The sequence below is a fragment of the Struthio camelus genome, chromosome 26, assembly GCF_040807025.1.
Source record: "Struthio camelus isolate bStrCam1 chromosome 26, bStrCam1.hap1, whole genome shotgun sequence".
NCBI classification, from domain to species: Eukaryota; Metazoa; Chordata; class Aves; order Struthioniformes; family Struthionidae; genus Struthio; species Struthio camelus.
In genome coordinates this window covers 3,009,273-3,025,779 of record NC_090967.1, presented here as the reverse complement: position 1 = coordinate 3,025,779, position 16,507 = coordinate 3,009,273, and the positions used below count along the sequence as shown (strand labels likewise).

The following is a 16,507-nucleotide window of genomic DNA, read 5'->3' as shown; positions in this document are numbered from 1 at the left end:
GAAGTTAGAATTATGCTGCGGAATAAAACGAACAGCCTGAAATCAACAGCAGGAAAAAGCACCTGATAATGAGATTTTTAGCTAGCTGTGGGTAGCCCCTGAAGAGTATATTCTTTGGGCTGTGTTATAGTTTATCAGTTAAAGCATTAAAAAAAATTAAAACGAGAAATGTCTCACATTTGTAACGAAAAGGTGGAGCCACTGGAGGAATTCTACTTCAGCTGGGTTTTCCAAACGTGCCAACTTAATTACGGTTGTTGAAGGCTTTAAAAATCAACTTGTGCTCCAATGACCGGATGTGAAAAAGGTTGCCCCAGCACCTATCTCCCTGCAAATACTGAACAAAGGCAATGAAAGCAAGTTCAGAGTAGTGGGAGTTCCTCCAGAAAACTTGATAAAGCAGAAAATAGTAGGAGAAGTGCTACTTATTTCTGTGATCTGGCTTCAGCATTATCTTTGGTGTCTGCAGGAGCTGCCTTGTACCGGCGACTGAAGGAATATCTCATGACCGAGGAGCAGCTAAAGGAAAATGGTTACCCAATGCCTCACCCAGAGAAGCCAGGCCGCGCTGTCCTCTTCACTGCGGAGGAGAAGAAAACTATTGACTGTAAGCTCTGCTAGCTACTTCATTCTGCAAAGTTTGCTAGGTGCATTACAGCTGGACACACCTGTCCCGCTTGTAGCCAGTCTTTTCCCATAAAGATGCTACTGGTCTCAGCAGGGAGTCATTTGCTCCTGTTGTGATGGGTCTCCCTGGGTTGCGACCAGTGTCTCTGCAGGCCAGCCTGACACAGAGGAGAGGAGTTTGGCTGCAGAAGTCTTCTGCCTTCCTGGAGGACAAGTTCCTTCAGCTTACATGTCATGAGAATGTATTTTTGAGACTCAGTTTATAGTTTGTGGTATGTAGGGCTGCCAAAGAACATGACTTGGTAAGTTTGCCTCCCTAGACAAACTGTCTTTGATCACTCTCTTTGAGGGCTTGTGTGTGAGAGTTGCTCAGTGCAAATTTTAGGACTTCTTCCTCAGTCAAACTCCTGAGTTCATTACGCTAACCTGGAGGCTACGTGCTGCTGGTGTAAGGAAAATTGAGAGGTTTCTGTTCAGCTTCTAATAAGGCTCTTCTCTTCTGGCAGAAGCTTTTTTTTTTTTTTCCTTTTTTTTTTTTTTTTAAGGCCTCTGTGCATATGAACTGCTCTTACGGTGTGATATAGAAGGACATTGGGGCAGGCTGGCTTGCCAGCATGTTGTGCAGTGCTGTTTTTGGATTGTGCAGTTTTCTGCTTGTTCACTTGATGGCACTGGGCCAAATAGTTTCCAAAAGCTCTTTTTGTGATTGGATGAAATAAACCCAAAGGTTTTCCCTGGTCTGGGTCAGGTCTTTACCTGTCTCTTTTTTTTTTCCTGAAGTCCTCTAGCAGCAGTTACACTTTCTAAATGCTGATGAGAGCAGGCTGTGATGCAGCCGGGATAAAACACATACTTAAAGGAGCAAAGGATATATTTTGAGGTGCCTTGCCAGGCTCCTCTGAGCATCTCTTTGGAGAGACCTTGCTAAAGTGTGTTAAGTGCTCATCCATGTTAACACCTTGTGTCTACATTTGTCCTGTGGTTGCTGAAGCAACCTGTACGAAAGCTTTCTTGCATTAACACTGTCAAGTACTGTATTTGTTAGAGCCCTTTTCTCCAGTTAACCAGCCACCTCCTTTATACAATTCTGAGGTCACGTTCCTGGTCCTGTTTCTGTAGTTTCCTGAAGATGTTACAGGAGCTTTGGTGTTGGGCTTGTTTAACTGAAGCTATTGCTAGTCTGTTGTTAAGGTTGTTGCAACATGCTGTGTGACAGTGGTCAGCAGATGAAAACGGGCTACACTGCTGTTAGACAGAGCTGTGACTGACTTGGCAGTATGCTAGCAGGATAGTTTTTCACACTGGAACTGAGGGGGTTGCTTTGAGATCAAAAGCATGACAGTCAGCTCTTTTACTGTGGATTTTTGCGTCTCCCTTCTCTGAATAGTGGGCAATACTGAAAGCACAGACAGCAGCCTCTCAGTTCTTGCTTTTGGGCATGCATCCTTTCAGAGGCTGTACAAGGCTTACTTCTTGGTCAATATTCAAAGACTAGAGCTTGTGGTTCCAAGTGCTGGCCCCGACCAAGGAGAATAAATCACATCTTCGTGCTCAAGTACCTGGCAAAGTTCCGTGGTGTGAAGTTTAGCCAAAAGGAGTGGTGTTCCCCCGTGAACAGTAGGAAGCTGCACAGACAAGACAGAGTTTCTGGTTCCATTTTCAGGACTTTGGTGCTAAAAGGCGTGACTAATATTTGGGGCAGTGCAGCAAAATTTTCAGGTGGCAGAGAGCATCAAAACACTCAGACAAAACACTGAGTCGAGGGGAGGTGAGAATGTGGTAGCAGATGAGCAGTGGGAGTCAATGGTGCCCTGATATCCTGCTCTTCCATGTCAGAGCTGGACAGTCCTCCTGGAGTTGTGAGGCATATCCCAAGATATGCGTGACTTCTGTCCTCTTAATCCAGTTGTCTACCTTCTGCCTCACTGGTAAGAGCAGAGGTTCCAAAGGGAAGAGGGAGAAGTCCATAGCTGCCTTTGCAGAGGGCTTGTCTGCAAGCATTCCCATTTTTAGAGGCTAGAGAATCCTTACAGAAAAGCTGTGCCCAGTAAGGGCTCAAACACTACTTGTCACTTCCAAGGCATGAATCCCCTGGAAACCAGGCCTCATTAGCTTTTGGTGTCCAAAGAATTACTTACTTATTGTGTGTGTGTGTGTGTGTGTGTGTGTGTGTGTGTGTGTATTTGTTTTTTTTAGTAACTGTGTGGAAGTACAACATAACTTGCTGTGGATAGAGAAATAATGCAGAAAATGTGGACGTGAACTGTGTTGAAGCTGATGTTGCACAGCAAAGAAGCACTAGGGAGCCTTAGGTTTACCTCCAAAAAGTGGTTCAGGGTGCGAAGTGAGCTGCAGAAGACTGCATTTTCAGAGGGATTGCTGGGTCTCTGTGGGAGTTTGAAACAACATTTGGAATCCTTTTTAAAAGCAAAAGTTTTATTTGTGAATTTCACCAGTGTTTGGGGCTTGAGCAAGATTGATTTACTCATTGTGTTTTGGCCAAGTTTAACAGGCACAGGATTTCCAGTGACCTGACTTTCCTTCTTTTCTCTGAAAGCCTCCTGCAGGATTTGTTGTCGCTGTGGCACGGAGTACATGGTGTCAGCCTCTGGAAACTGCATTCGTAAAGAGGAGTGTGTCCATCACTGGGGAAGGCTACGCAAGCAAAGAGGTAGGTTTCTTCGAAAGATGCTTGCTCGGTCACGTGCTACCTGTTTTCGGCTCTGAACACCAAGGCTACGTTTCCTTTGAGTTACGCTGGAACCTTCTGTGGCTCATGGGGCTTGTCAAACTCATGCATTGTGGCAGTTCCCAGTTTTGTCCCTGGGTGGCCCAGTTCCTTATGACATAGGGAAAAGATGCTGCGGGATGGCGGTGTGGTGCCCAAAATGTGAATATGGGGCTGGAGCAGAGGTTGTTGATCTTTCAGTTTGAAAACAAGTAATGGTAAAAACAAGCTCCCAAAACATTCTTTTGGCCATTGGAAGAGTAGTCTTATTAGGAGCCTTGTTTGTGAACGCTAGGCTGCCTGCGTTTGTTGCTGCCTGAGGGAGTTGATTGAATTCATTTGCAGCAAGACCTAGTTTGAACTTTGCTGGAGTCTTCCAACAAAGCATCTATAGTCAGTGAATCTGCTGTGATGGGTACATCAGTCAAACTGCTCTGCTCATCTGCACCGCGGCTGGTATGTAGCTTCTGGAGTTTTTGTTTGGCTGAGTTGGAGAGCTTTAAACTCTTTAGATGGCTGCACGTGAATCCATAATTACTTGTCTCCTTTGCCCGACACATTATTGTTGCTGTGCTCATCCAGGATAAGTGTGCACTTGTGAGCTAAAGTTTAGGTCTCTTGTTGATAGGGCTCCTCTCTTTGACTCTTGTCTCTTGCTCTTTCAGTGCCAGGTGGATGGGAAACTCATTACAGCTGCTGCTCAGGAGCAGTGGGTTCACCAGGCTGCCAGGTTGCTAAAGTAAGTAATTGAGCAACACCTTTTTATTCTCAATGACATTTGTCCTCTGGTTGCATTGGTGATGGCTGTATGATTATTGTTTAAGTCTTTAAAAGAACGGTGGCTCCCCTTAAGGGAAAAACAAGTACATCTTAAACGTATTCAGCTATACAAAGGCAGAAAAATTCAGTGTGTGGCAAGAAGGAGGAGCCTCAGTTGTTTGGAGTGAGGTGGTTTCATTTATTCTAAGCAAATGTCTGTGTATTAAGCTGCCCAGCAAAAGCTCAGATGCAGGCTGCTTGGGAAAACATTGAAGAAGTGAGAAGTAGAGAATTTCCTTTCAAAGAGCAGACTTGAGGCCTTGATTCCGGTGTCCCAATATATTTTTCCCATCTTTTTCTTTCCCAGATACCCGTACTAAAGTAACTTTCTGCTGCAGGGTGAATCCTTTCTTAGTTCTGTTTGTTGCATGCTCTTTGTATTAAGGAGAGAAATCATCCCAAGAAGCCTGTTGTAATCCATAAACACTGCTTCTCTTGGGCAGGGAAGAGGATCCCAGGATTAAAAGTAGCGTGAAAAACCTGCTTAGGACCTCAGTTTTGGCCCTTTGATCGAACAGACTGCTGTGGTACCTTTGTGCAGGTGCTTTTTTTTTTTTTTTTTTTTTCCTTTGGGCAACTGAGAGACCCTGGGCCTAGTCACTTGTTTCAGTGGCATTTTTATGTTCAGGAAAACATGCACAGGGGAGAGGAACGTGCTGCAGAGCCAAGTGAGAGGGAATCTAAAAGGGTTATGTCCAACGAAATGGGCTGCAGAGCGAGTCTGTTATCTTCTTGTCCCACTCTTTGGAAGACCTAGGCCAGTGCAGGGCCAGCAAGGCTTGTCAAAGTAGGAAGGACTGTCAGCATGTGTGCCCTAAAAGCCTGATCTGCCTAGTCTGAAGTACGGATGAGGCTCAGACAGGCTGCTACTTTTCCTATTACTTTTTCATTTGGAATTAGAATCTCTTTTTAATCAGTGTTCCAAAAGACATCCAGCAGGGAAGTCGGAAGAAATTGATGGGGCTATAAAAACGTGACTTCTCTGTATCTTTTTGCGTGGCTGTTGTAGACCCTAAAACCCCACGGCCTTTTAAGAAACGTACAATCTCTCTAACAGCCTCTTACCTGATGAAGCATGCTGCCAGTGCTCAGGCATCCTTTCACATCTGCCTCCTAGTTGCTGTTGTGCTGCTACAGATCACTCTTTCCTGGTTTTCTTGGTTTTCTCATCCGAATGAGTGAGTTTCTCAGCATCCTGTGATGGTACAATTAAGATCGGAATACCCAGCCTGCTCAGGATGAGAATTTGAAATGAGATATGTTTGGGCTAATGGGGAGCACAGTATTTTTCAGCTTTGAAGGAGGGCATTGAAAACAGCAAATATGTATGATCATGACACTCTTAAGTGACTAGATCTGTGACTGGTTAGAAGAGCATTTCTGAGGTTTTTCCTTATCTTTTTCTTCCAAATATTTTTGAGATGTGCCTGTTTGGGTTACACTGCAGTTAGCAAGTGTGGCAGGAGATGGCAGAGCAGAGCTGTGCATATACCTACATCTCCCCAAGAGGTAGGAGTGTGGAGCTGCTGTTCTTTGTGATGACTGCTCTGGTTCTTTCGCTCTCAAAAACAGAAGCAACTTTTCTGCCCTCCTCTCGGGAAGAATTGGAGGGTTGCTGGGCATCAGCTGTTGTAGCACAATGCCTGGATTTTTTTTTTTCCTCTGCCACCCTGTTATGTTGCATCGCAGAGGGAGTGAAGGGGTCAAGTTGAAGTGGGAGAGAAACATCTACTATCTGTTGGCTTGGTCATCTGCTCTATCCGTTTGTTTAGCAAAACAACCAGATTCAGGGACAGGGATGCAAAATTGTCTAGTGCAGCCTCTTGCTCCTGGGAAACGGTGAATCATGCAGCCTTTGAACAATGCTGGCTTTGGATACAGGGAGAGATCAGACTCCCTGTTTGCCCACCTGCCTAGTTAACTTCAAGTGATGCAGTTCTCTGTACTCTGGCTGTACCTGCAATAATAATCTATACAGGGAAATATGCAAATCCCTGCTTTGGTTATCCTTCCACCTTCAGGTTTTAGCTTAGAACTACTTCTGATCCTCATCTCTCCAGCCTTCCTGTCCTGAGATGATGCCAAGTACAATGTGATTCCTTGCAGGGTGAGATTTGTGAGAAGCGTGATGAAGGGGGCTGTGCACAGAGACTGGTGTGTTTGTGGGCAACTGTGTTAATATTTGGGGATAGCAAAACTTTAAAAAGGTATTTAAAAAAAAAAAAAAAAGACAACCCACTGAGGAATAAGGAAGAGACAGTGAAGCTTCAGGGTGTGGTGCAGCAGTTTTCATTTCACGTGAAACTGTGTTACTGGACAAAGGGGCAGTTGCAACCTTTGCCTTGCTCTCTGTTGTGTGTTCCTACTTGCTCACTGGTACAGAGGTGAGGGTAATCAGATCAGTGCAATGTTCCAGTTTAAAACTCTCCCTGCAAAGAAGGTTTTCAGGCTGACTAGGTAGTACCAATGCAGACGCACGGTGGGATCTGTGGCTGTGGAGGAGAGGAGAGTAGGAGTGCCTGTTGCAACAGTGGCTTAGTCTTCCATTGGTTTAAGCCACTCGTGAAACCACTCCCTGAGTTTTCTTGCTAGCTCAGGAAGCTTTCTGGTACTGAATCTTGTTGAGCCTAGAGCTTTCGCAGGGGATAATGAGCGGTTAGAAATAGTCTCCATTTATTGCCTCAAGTGCTAGAAGGCAGTAGCTCTTGTTTGTCTGTGAAGAGTCTGGTTTTGGAATACAGCAGCTTTTATTTGCAGTGTCTGCACACATTGATTCGCACACTTCATTGCACTAGACTTTCTCTTGCTAACTCTGGGTTATGATATGAACAATATTAACTATGCTCAAACAGGGAAGTTGGAGAGTAGCATCCTGCACCGAGGTGTCTTGTCCACAGTCTAAACCATGACCCAGAAGCTGGAGTAAATCCATGTAAGACCTCACTGCGAACCTTCCCAGAGTAACTCTACTCTGAATTGAAAGCTGAAAGTTATTTGAGATCCCCATCTCCTAGTCCTTAGACGTAAGATGTGTTGCTCCTATGTCAGCTGTCAATGCGATGCCACTAGCTGTGACCTGTCTTTAGAATTGGGGTCACTTGTGGCTATTTTTGCTATCGTGGTGAACTTCTCAGACTCATTACTAGGTGAACCTTATTCCTCATTAAACTCTAGAAATGACTGAAAAATCATTTCCTTTGAGTTGAAGGTTTTGCTGAAATGGGAGTTCATGGATTCTTGTTCCTGCTGCCAACCAATGTGCCTTTTTCCCTTAAAGCAACATGTTCACGATGGGCGGAAGGAGAGCCTTGATGGCTTTGTGAAGACTTTTGAGAAGTTGCCTACAACTGATGGTTATCCTGGAATCTACGCATTAGACTGTGAAATGGTGAGTCCTGGAACTACAAGTCCTAATGGTAGAGGCAATGCACAGGCAAAATAAGGCTTGGAGGAAGGCTGAGGGTGCAATGCAAACGTCTGAAGGGAAACTCTGTCTCCCTATCATCTTCCTTCCAAAAGGTAAGAAGTTTGCATAGGGGAAAAAAACTGCTGTGTCCTGAAGGGGACTTTACCCCTTACCCATCACCCATGGGAATGGTGTGATCCAGTCTGCTTGTATGGACAACCAGTGCTCGGAGTGGGGCTGATCAGTCCTGAACTCTGTGTGTGTGTGTCTTTATGATGTTGTGGACTCTAAAATGCAGAGATTCTGTTAACTGTAATTAAACCTTATTAATTAGTTTTGCCATTATGTGCCTCATTTGGGAATCACACATACCCTTGAAAAATGATAGCTAACTCCAAGGCCGATGTTAAACAGTGTATGTTGGCTGGCCCTGCTGCATTTTGGGAGCGTTGTGGTGAACAGTCCTGTAGATACCATGCGAAGGACCGTGCTGTGGTTCACACGCACTTCTCTTCATGTCTGGTGTCTTGTTTGCAGTGTTACACTAAGCAAGGACTGGAGCTGACAAGAGTAACTGTGATCAACTCTGACCTGAAAGTGGTATATGACACTTTCGTCAAACCGGACACCAAGGTGGTGGACTATAACACCAGGTAACGACAGCCTTCCTTGGGTCAGAGGTCTTTTGCTCAGAATCAGGAAATTAGGGGGAACTGCTGGGGAACACCTGCTGAGACCCCAGTGACTAGCACTCCCTGACAGCTGAAACTTTTTGGGTCACCTCTGATAACATCAGAGCCCTTGAGGTGTTCCTTTAGTGAAGGAAACCCTCCTCGCTGCTCTTGCACTGCAGATTCTCAGGGGTGACAGAGGAGGACCTGGAGAATACTAGCATCACCCTGCGGGATGTCCAAGCCGTCCTATTGAACATGTTCAGCGCAGATACCATATTGATAGGGCACAGCTTGGAAAGCGACTTATTTGCACTAAAGGTAACTTGCATGTCTTGCATTTACATCTTCCTCTAGTTCTTTCTCCCTCTGACGTCTGTTATGTGCCGCCTGTTAATTTAGGAAGTGTTTTATCTTCAAGAGCTAGAAGGGCACAGTAGGTCTGTCTTGTCTCTGAGCCAGTGGGAAACTGCCTGTGAGGTATAGCTGGAAGAGTAGGAGGAGTGGGCGATGTGCGTGGTATCTGTGGTCTCGCCTCAGCTTTTAGTGACTGCTGGTGTCCAGTGAGACAGACCTCTCTTGGGTGTCTGTGAAGGATGAATAGAGAGGGACTGGTTGTAAGGACTGATCTCAAATCACTTGCTGCTGACCCCTGTCTGTATAGTCAAGAGCTATTGGTGTCGCTGTTGGCATCAGCCTCCTTTTACTGCTGTGAAGGTGTACTCAGCCAGGAGGTCAGGGACTGAACGAGGTAGGCTCAGGGGTCCCCTCTGCCGTCTGGATGTCCAGAGAAACCATTGTAGAAGCAGGATGAAGCTCTTTGTCTCTGCCAGTGGAGATAATTCTCTGTGGTTTCTGTTCCAATTTTAAAACGCCTGTCCTCTCCGAGTGAGGTTTTCTGCCTAGTTTGCTGTGATTTGTGGCATTACTTTGATCAAGCCATTTTGACCTTTCATCTTTTGACCTTTGGTGGACTGAGAACTGACTGAATGGCGGAGCTCAGAGGGTTATGATCAGCAGTGCAGAGTCTAGTTGGAGGCCTGTAGCTAGCTGTGTCCCCTAGGGGTTGGTACTGGGTCCAGTCTTGTTCAACTTTTTCGTCAGTGACCTGGATGAAGGGACAGAGCGCACCCTCAGCAAGTTTGCTGATGATACTGAGCTGGGAGGGGTGGCTAACGCACCAGGAGGCTGTGCTGCCATTCCGAGGGACCTGGACAGGCTGGAGAGTTGGGCGGAGAGGAACCTCCTGAAGTTCAACCAAGGCAAGCGCAGGGTCCTGCATCTAGGGAGGAATAACCCCATGCACCAGGACAGACCTGGGGCTGACCTGCTGGAAAGCAGCTCTGGAGAGAAGGACCTGGGAGTGCTGGTGGACAAGAAGTGAAGCGTGAGGCAACAATGTGCCCTTGTGGCCAGAAGGGCCAACGGTCTGCAACCTGTGTTGCCAGCAGGTGGAGGGAGGTGATCCTGCCCCTCTCCTCAGCCCTGGAGAGGCCACATCTGGAGTACTGCGTGCAATTCTGGGCTCCCCAGTACAAGAGAGGCATGGCCCTACTGGAGAGAGTCCAGCGGAGGGCTACAAAGATGAGGAGGGCACTGGCGCATCTCTGCTGTGAAGAGAGGCTGCGAGAGCTGGGCCTGTTGAGCCTGGAGAAGAGAAGACTGAGAGGGGATCTCATCAATGTACACAAAAATCTGAAGGGAGGGTGTCAAGAGGATGGGGCCAGACTCTTCTCCGTGGTGCTCAGCGACGGGACGAGAGGCAACGGGCAGAAACTGAAACACAGGCAGTTCCATCTGAACATGAGGAAAAACTTCTTGAGTGTGAGGGTGACGGAGCACGGGCACAGGTTGCCCAGAGAGGCTGTGGAGTCTCCTTCGCTGGAGATATTCAAAACCCGCCTGGACGCGATCCTGGGAAATATGCTCTAGAGGACCCTGCTTGAGCAGGGAGGTTGGACTAGATGATCTCCAGAGGTCCCTTCCAACCTTGGCCTTTTTGTGATCTGTCTTTTTTTCCCTGCCTGGCCCTTGTCAGTCTAGTCTGAACATCTCTCTGCCATCTCTGCTCCCCCGTGAGGGAGCGCAGTGCTCTTCGCTAGCACTCTGAACACAAAATCCCAGAGGGTTTGTACAGGGTCACTTAAGTGTGCAGCAGGCAGTTGAGTCTTTGGTCTGTGCTCACAGTGCAGAACTTCCTCCAGCCATTCTTTATCAGGCAGCTTCTTTGATAAAGAAGCTGTGGCCGCTAACTCACGGCGGTGGTTTGGAAGCAGGAGGTTTTAATGTCCGCAAAGCGCTTTACCTCTCCATGGCACCCTTTATCCCAGAATCTTGGAGAGTTCATCATCATCATCGTCATAAAAAAAATTATTTCAGTTTTATCGGCACCAGATGACTACGTTGGCCTCTGAGAGGCATGTTTTTTCTTAGCATCGCAGACACTGCCAAGGGAATGAACCCGAGAGCAATATAGCAGAGTGTGACAGGCAGTGGCATGTCAAGTCGTAATGTTTGAAGGCTGTGGCAGTAAAGACGACATCTCGCTAATGGCCATGGCAAGCTCCAAATGGTGACAGCGTTTCAGTTTTTATTTAAGGCTATATTATCCTATTTCCTCAGTCTTCCTGATCTACATAAGTAATTATCATTGTGCCTGGGCGGGTGCCAAAGTTGACTGCAATCTAGGTGAGATTATCCATAATGTTGGCAGTTTTACACTTGAAAGAGTGTAGCAGGTTGTTTCTGTTAAACTGCAGCTGTTCTAAGACACTTACAGATCTGGGCTATGAAACTATTAACACTGAAGTTAGGAATAGTCATGCAACATTAGCTGGTGCCTAGGAAGAGTCGAGGCAGATGAGGAGACTGGATTATCAGGGTCCTGTCTGAGTCTCTTTGTGTTGAGACCCGCAGAGCGATCCTTCATTCAGGGGTACAAATACTGCATTGTAGTCCTAAACTCTCAAGTGTGGGTTTGCCTTCTTCCAGGTTCCTTCAGCTCCCACTGAACACATGTTCTTGGCCAACAGAGGATTAATCTCATTTTAGCTCAAGAGTAAGAAACTAGGATTAAGAAAAAAAGAATCCACGTTACCCTATGTTTATGTACTCTGTCAAATGTGGCTTTTGGGAGAGCTCTGGCTGCGTGTGGCCCCACAGGACCCCTTAGTACAGGGCAGGTAGCATGTTGACTTGTTCAGCATCCTCAGCACCTCCAGCATGATGACACTTCATACCTAGAGGACTGCAAACGTCTTGCTTCCGCTCTGTGCTCAGCCACTTGGACCCGAACATAGGACTGGCTAGGGCTTCCCTCCCATCCACTTTATAGTTCCTTAAGCCCAGAAGTATGAGACCCGTTGCTTGACCCATTTCATCCTGTGCTTGCTAAGCCAGGGCTGGTTAAAAACTTCCTGTTGACTCTAATTGCTGACTGACTCTGGCTGGAATTTTTTGGGTTGGTTTGCACCTCGAAGGTTAACCCTTTTCCTTTAGAAGAAGCAAGAACCTACTCCCACAGCAGTGTGAGGTACAATGGGTTAAGTACAGTTTTGATTCTTACATGCTTCCTGCTTAAGTCCGCATCCCGAGAAGCAGTTGAAAGGCTATAACAATTTTTGCGTGGTCACTGGGTCCTTGGCTTTGTTTTCCGTTGTGATAGGTACCCTCAGAAGTATGCCATCTTCTCCAGGCAAGGGTACTAAGCATTAATCTGTCCTGTTGTTTGAGTTATAAGAACTGAGTAAGCCCTGGATTTCTGCTACTTTGTTTAGGGTAGCCAAGGCTTTGAGGGCAGCTGTGCTGGCTGGCAGAGTGTTAGGAAGTAGGTGTGCACATATCCTTTAAGAGGGGGAGTCATCTTGGATTCAGCTAGAGCTTCTTGCAAGACTGGTTGGGTTGGAGCTTGGCAATAGCGTTACACAGAGCCTGTGAGGCTGACCAGAAGATTGCTTTAGCACAGTTAATCTCAAGGAGTGTCTGACCCTGTGGGAGAGGGAAAATAAGCATATTTCTTTCCTGTTCCTGCCCTACAGCTTATCCATGGCACAGTGGTGGATACTGCGATCGTCTTTCCTCACCGGCTGGGTTTGCCTTACAAACGGGCTCTCCGGACGCTGATGGCAGACTACCTCAAGCGCATCATCCAGGACAACGGTGAGACCAGGGAGAAGCTGAGAGAGTCTCGCGTCCCATCCCACCTGTTTGCAGGTTCCTTGGACCTGCCTCCCTCTCTGCTCTCCCCCCAAGCCCCATCTCTCTCTCCTGCACTTTATTTATTTATTTATTTATTTATTTTGGTATGTCTGCCAGTAGCTGTGAACGGGACAGCATATGAAGTCTCTGCCACAGACCATTTTAGTTTGAAGCCTGTGCTGAGGCTCAGCAGCTTTCCTCTCTGTGCTAGGTGGAGACCAGGGGCACGGAAGTGGTGTGAGAAGGCCAGGGATAGCTCTGCCAAGGCAATGTCATGCCCTCCCTTCTCTCTGGCCAATGGAGATTGACATTTCTGTTTGAAGCATGGCATATTTCTTTCCACCTTCCTTGAGTGCGTTGTAAACGTACTGCTGAGGAAATTGAGGCCCTCTCTGACCAGCTACTCCCTAGCCTCAGGGCCTGTAGAGTAGCAGCATTTCATTCCTTATTTAAACAAGGGAGCAGACTCAGAATGAAGTCCAGCAAAAATGTGCTTAGTGAAAACTCTTCTACTTTAAATCCCCCACTGGTTCACCGTGTGTCCCGCAGTTGTGCCTGTATTTGCAGAGGCAAAGGGCAAGTGAGCAGCTGGGCCAGTAGTGTGAGGCAGGACTTTGTCTTTGGGAAACCTCCATCTGTGCTTTTGAACAGGTGGCTCCTCGGTGGCGGAGGGGCTCGCTGGGCTGAGGTGTTAACTGTGGTGCTTGTCTTTCTGTCTCCAGTGGAAGGGCACGACTCTAGTGAGGATGCCAGAGCTTGCATGGAGCTGATGGTCTGGAAGATCAAAGAAGATGCTAAAGTGAAACGATGACTTGCGCTTCCTTCTCTCCTGTTCCTCCTCCACCTCTTTGAAGCAGTGCAATAAATGCTCAGAGTAACACTGTCCACCTGTACGCGGCAGCATGCTACCCCAGACTCCCCATGCACTCACAGGTATCTATGGGACTTAAGGACTGCTGCTGGCGCAGCTGAATGGCACCAGCTCACTGCTTGCAGGTCCCTGTGTCCAGGTAGTGGCTCTCAGCTCCTTTTGACTGCATCCGAGGGATACTCTGTGGTACAGCAGTTGCCTTGTAGGCATGGCAAGGCAGTTTTGAATAGTGCAACCGGAGAGAAACTTCTTGGTTCCTAGGAGGAGCTTTTAGAGGTAGGTTGGATACATACGGAAGGATCTTTCTGGTTCAGTTAAAGGCAGAACTCTTCCCCCCCCCCCCCCCCCCAAATGTAACTTAAACTGCCTTTGTACTCCAAAGCAGGTAGCTTCCCATAGTGTTTGAAGAAGGGGGGAAACAAGAAAGCAGGGCGAGCAGGAAGCTGTGAAGTGAATGGGTTACATAGCTGGTGTATGAACGGCAAGCAAGGGGTGGTGAGAGTCAAGGATCAAGCCATCTGGAAAGAGGTCCTAGTATGGACCCATTGCGGAGGAAAAGGCAGTGCTGGGAGAGAGAGGCTGTCTTGAGAGGGTGCGGAGGGAGCAGCAGGCCTAAGAATGAGCTGGGCTCAGGAGAGATACCAGTTGCTATGACCCAGATGATCTCTCTGGCGAGTGCTGGCATCCCAGTTCTGCAGTAGCTGGAAAAGGGAGAAGCCACAAGTGTCAGACCATACCCAGACCTCAGGGAGCTCCTGGCCAGTGCATGTAGGTAGTGACGCAGGGAGCAGCGGGGCTGTGACAAATCAAGCTCCCAGAGCCAAGAGAAGATTTGCAGCCTTCCATGGCAGGAGCCGTGTTGGGGTGGAGAGTGGTAAAACCAGACATCGTAAGCGCTGAGGAAGGCAATTCCTCTTTGCAGGTTAGGACAAGCTGTCCCTCCCCTTCCTGCCAAGCTTCTGATGTGTCTCCAGCAAGCTCATATGTAGGGATCAAGGATTGGGAGTGACCTGGGTGCTGCTAAGGTGGCACCGAAGGGTGCCCCAACAGTACTTGCAAGCATGCAGGTCTCCCCACCAGTTCATCCCTGATAGCAGGGACTTGATGCAGAGAAGATCAAAAGCAATAGGTGGAAATGTTCCTTTAAACTAGTTTACATGTTGGTTGTTTAAAGAAGAAAAGCAGAAGAGCCAGTTGTTGTCTCTGTCTGGCCTCCTGGACAAAAGCAACTGTTGATGGTTTGTCTCTGTCTCACTTGCAGCGACTCAGGCAGTGACACAGGTAGACTGCAAAGGCAGTCTACTGCCTGAGAGACTGATGGTCCCTCTCTGCCTGCAGGGTCTCTGGCAAGGCCCCATTGCTTTGGGGAGAACAAGAGAGCTGAGAGAAGTGGTCCCTAATTTAGACATTCTCTTTTAGCTGAGGTCCAGGTAGCATCTCAGCACAGTTCAGTTACAGCTGGTTGTTAGAGCAGAAATTGCCTCACCCCCTTACCCTTCCAGGCATGGACTGGAATTGCTTCCCTAGCAGGAAGCAGTAGCAGGCGTGTAGCAGGCCCCACATCCCTAGCATGGACAGCCTGAGTTGCTCTCATGGGAGTGGAGCCTGGGGAACTGCTGGGTTTTGTTTCCTATCAGAACCAGGCCAGGCTCTCAACGGGGCCTTCATACCCCTGTGGCCGCTGGCGGCAGTGGTGAGTTCGGCTGCGGGACATGCTGCGTGACCCCCAGCACGTCTCTTGGAGCTGTCCCTCCTCTGTGCCCCTGCTGGTGGGGAGGAGTGCTGACGTGCGTGCTATGTGTAATGGGCTGGGCATCTTTCTCCAGCCAGTTGGCCTGGGCATCTCAGTGCCTGGCCCCAGGTCTGCTATGCTGGCAGGTCTGTGCTCACGCAGCCTCAGGTGGCTCTGCCAGGCTCCCTCCTCAAGGCACCAGGAAGGGTGGGGGGGGCGGTCTGCAAAAGCTCTTGTTCCTGCAGAGCCTTCTGTGCTTTCTCTGGTGGGCAATGACTGGGTGCCAGCCTGTTCTTTTTCCCAAAGTTAGGGCCATGCTGTTTCCCCAGCGGTCTGTAGGCCATGTTGCATCAAGCTCTCCCTGCAGCCTGCCTTTGCCAAGCATTGCAACCTCCTCCTTCCCTGCTTTGGGGCTTCCACGTGAAGGAGCGCTGGACACCTTGTCTTGTCCCTCTCTCCCATCACCTGCTGTTGCAGGGAATCATGCTGTTCTCATGCTTCTGCTCAGGCCATGGGGGAGAGGTGGAAAGTGCTTCTTAACCAGGAAGGTTTGTTCCTGCTTCTGCCTCTTCCCCTCAGCAGCCCCCATTTATCTTCTCCCCTGGGTGCAGCAATGGAGTGTAGCAGCCCACCACGCGCTGGGTCCCCATCCCCTCTGCAGGTAGTGATGCTGCTAGAGACAGCAGCCCTAGGAAGGAGACTCGAGTGTATGGCTCTCCTGTCTCTGCAGTGAAATGTAGCTGTAGCTGTGTTAGATTTTGAAGCCAGCTCTTGCCTCAAGGATCCCCGATGTTTGTTGCAAAGTCCCAGCTCCCCCAAAAACCAGCACCTGTGTTTCTATGCAGATGCAGCCCATGTCCATCTGGTGTGTTGGCATCCTGCTGGGGAGGTGGTTTCCTGGCTTTCCCCCACTGGCTGGGCTGAGGGGGCTGGGCTCGGGGAAAGGTAGAGCATGGGCACAGGGCACTTTCCTCTGGATTTAAAGCCTGAGGTTGGCTAGGCAAGAGGGGATCTTGGTCATTTCCCCTTCCTTTCTCTGCTGCTCCCACGCAGTTCAGCTCTAAAACGAGGCTGCAGCGGGGTGTGAGGGCAGCAGGATTGCCTCTTTCTTTCATGGGACGTTAGTGGGAAAGGAGACTGCTTGCTCCCCGCTCGGTGCGTCTGAGGTACCGTTTCCTTGCTGGTCTGATCCCACGGCACGTCATCGGGTATGTGGCAGAGGTGCACGACCCGCATGCTGCTGTTGGCCTCCCCCGTAGTGTGGCAGGTGTAGGCGCTGCTCCCATGTAACTGGGGCTGGGGCATCCTCGGCAACGTGGTCCCTGATCCCTGTCCCGGGCGCCGGAACACTGTAAAAACAGAGGTTTCAGGTCGGCAAGAGGTTTTTTGGGTTGTGTATAAATATTGTAACCTGTAACTTTTTGTAATTGTTTTTAATAAAAGGGTGTTGACTAGA

At 48.5% G+C, this 16,507-nt stretch overlaps 1 protein-coding gene across 3 annotated transcripts in view; it reads left to right on the top strand.

The window, feature by feature from the left end:
* The window catches only part of REXO1 (RNA exonuclease 1 homolog), a 45,096-nt gene extending 28,589 nt beyond the window's left edge, over positions 1–16,507 (top strand). For 2 of the 3 annotated variants that reach the window (XM_068919746.1, XM_009685111.2), the window contains exons 9-16: positions 470–607; positions 3,185–3,298; positions 4,021–4,094; positions 7,452–7,562; positions 8,118–8,233; positions 8,434–8,572; positions 12,289–12,409; positions 13,171–16,507. In XM_068919746.1, coding sequence (XP_068775847.1) covers positions 470–607; positions 3,185–3,298; positions 4,021–4,094; positions 7,452–7,562; positions 8,118–8,233; positions 8,434–8,572; positions 12,289–12,409; positions 13,171–13,259 — 902 coding nt within the window. In that variant the 3' untranslated portion in view covers positions 13,260–16,507. The remainder of the gene's footprint in view (positions 1–469; positions 608–3,184; positions 3,299–4,020; positions 4,095–7,451; positions 7,563–8,117; positions 8,234–8,433; positions 8,573–12,288; positions 12,410–13,170) is intronic. The other variant, XM_068919747.1, reaches the window with a different exon arrangement.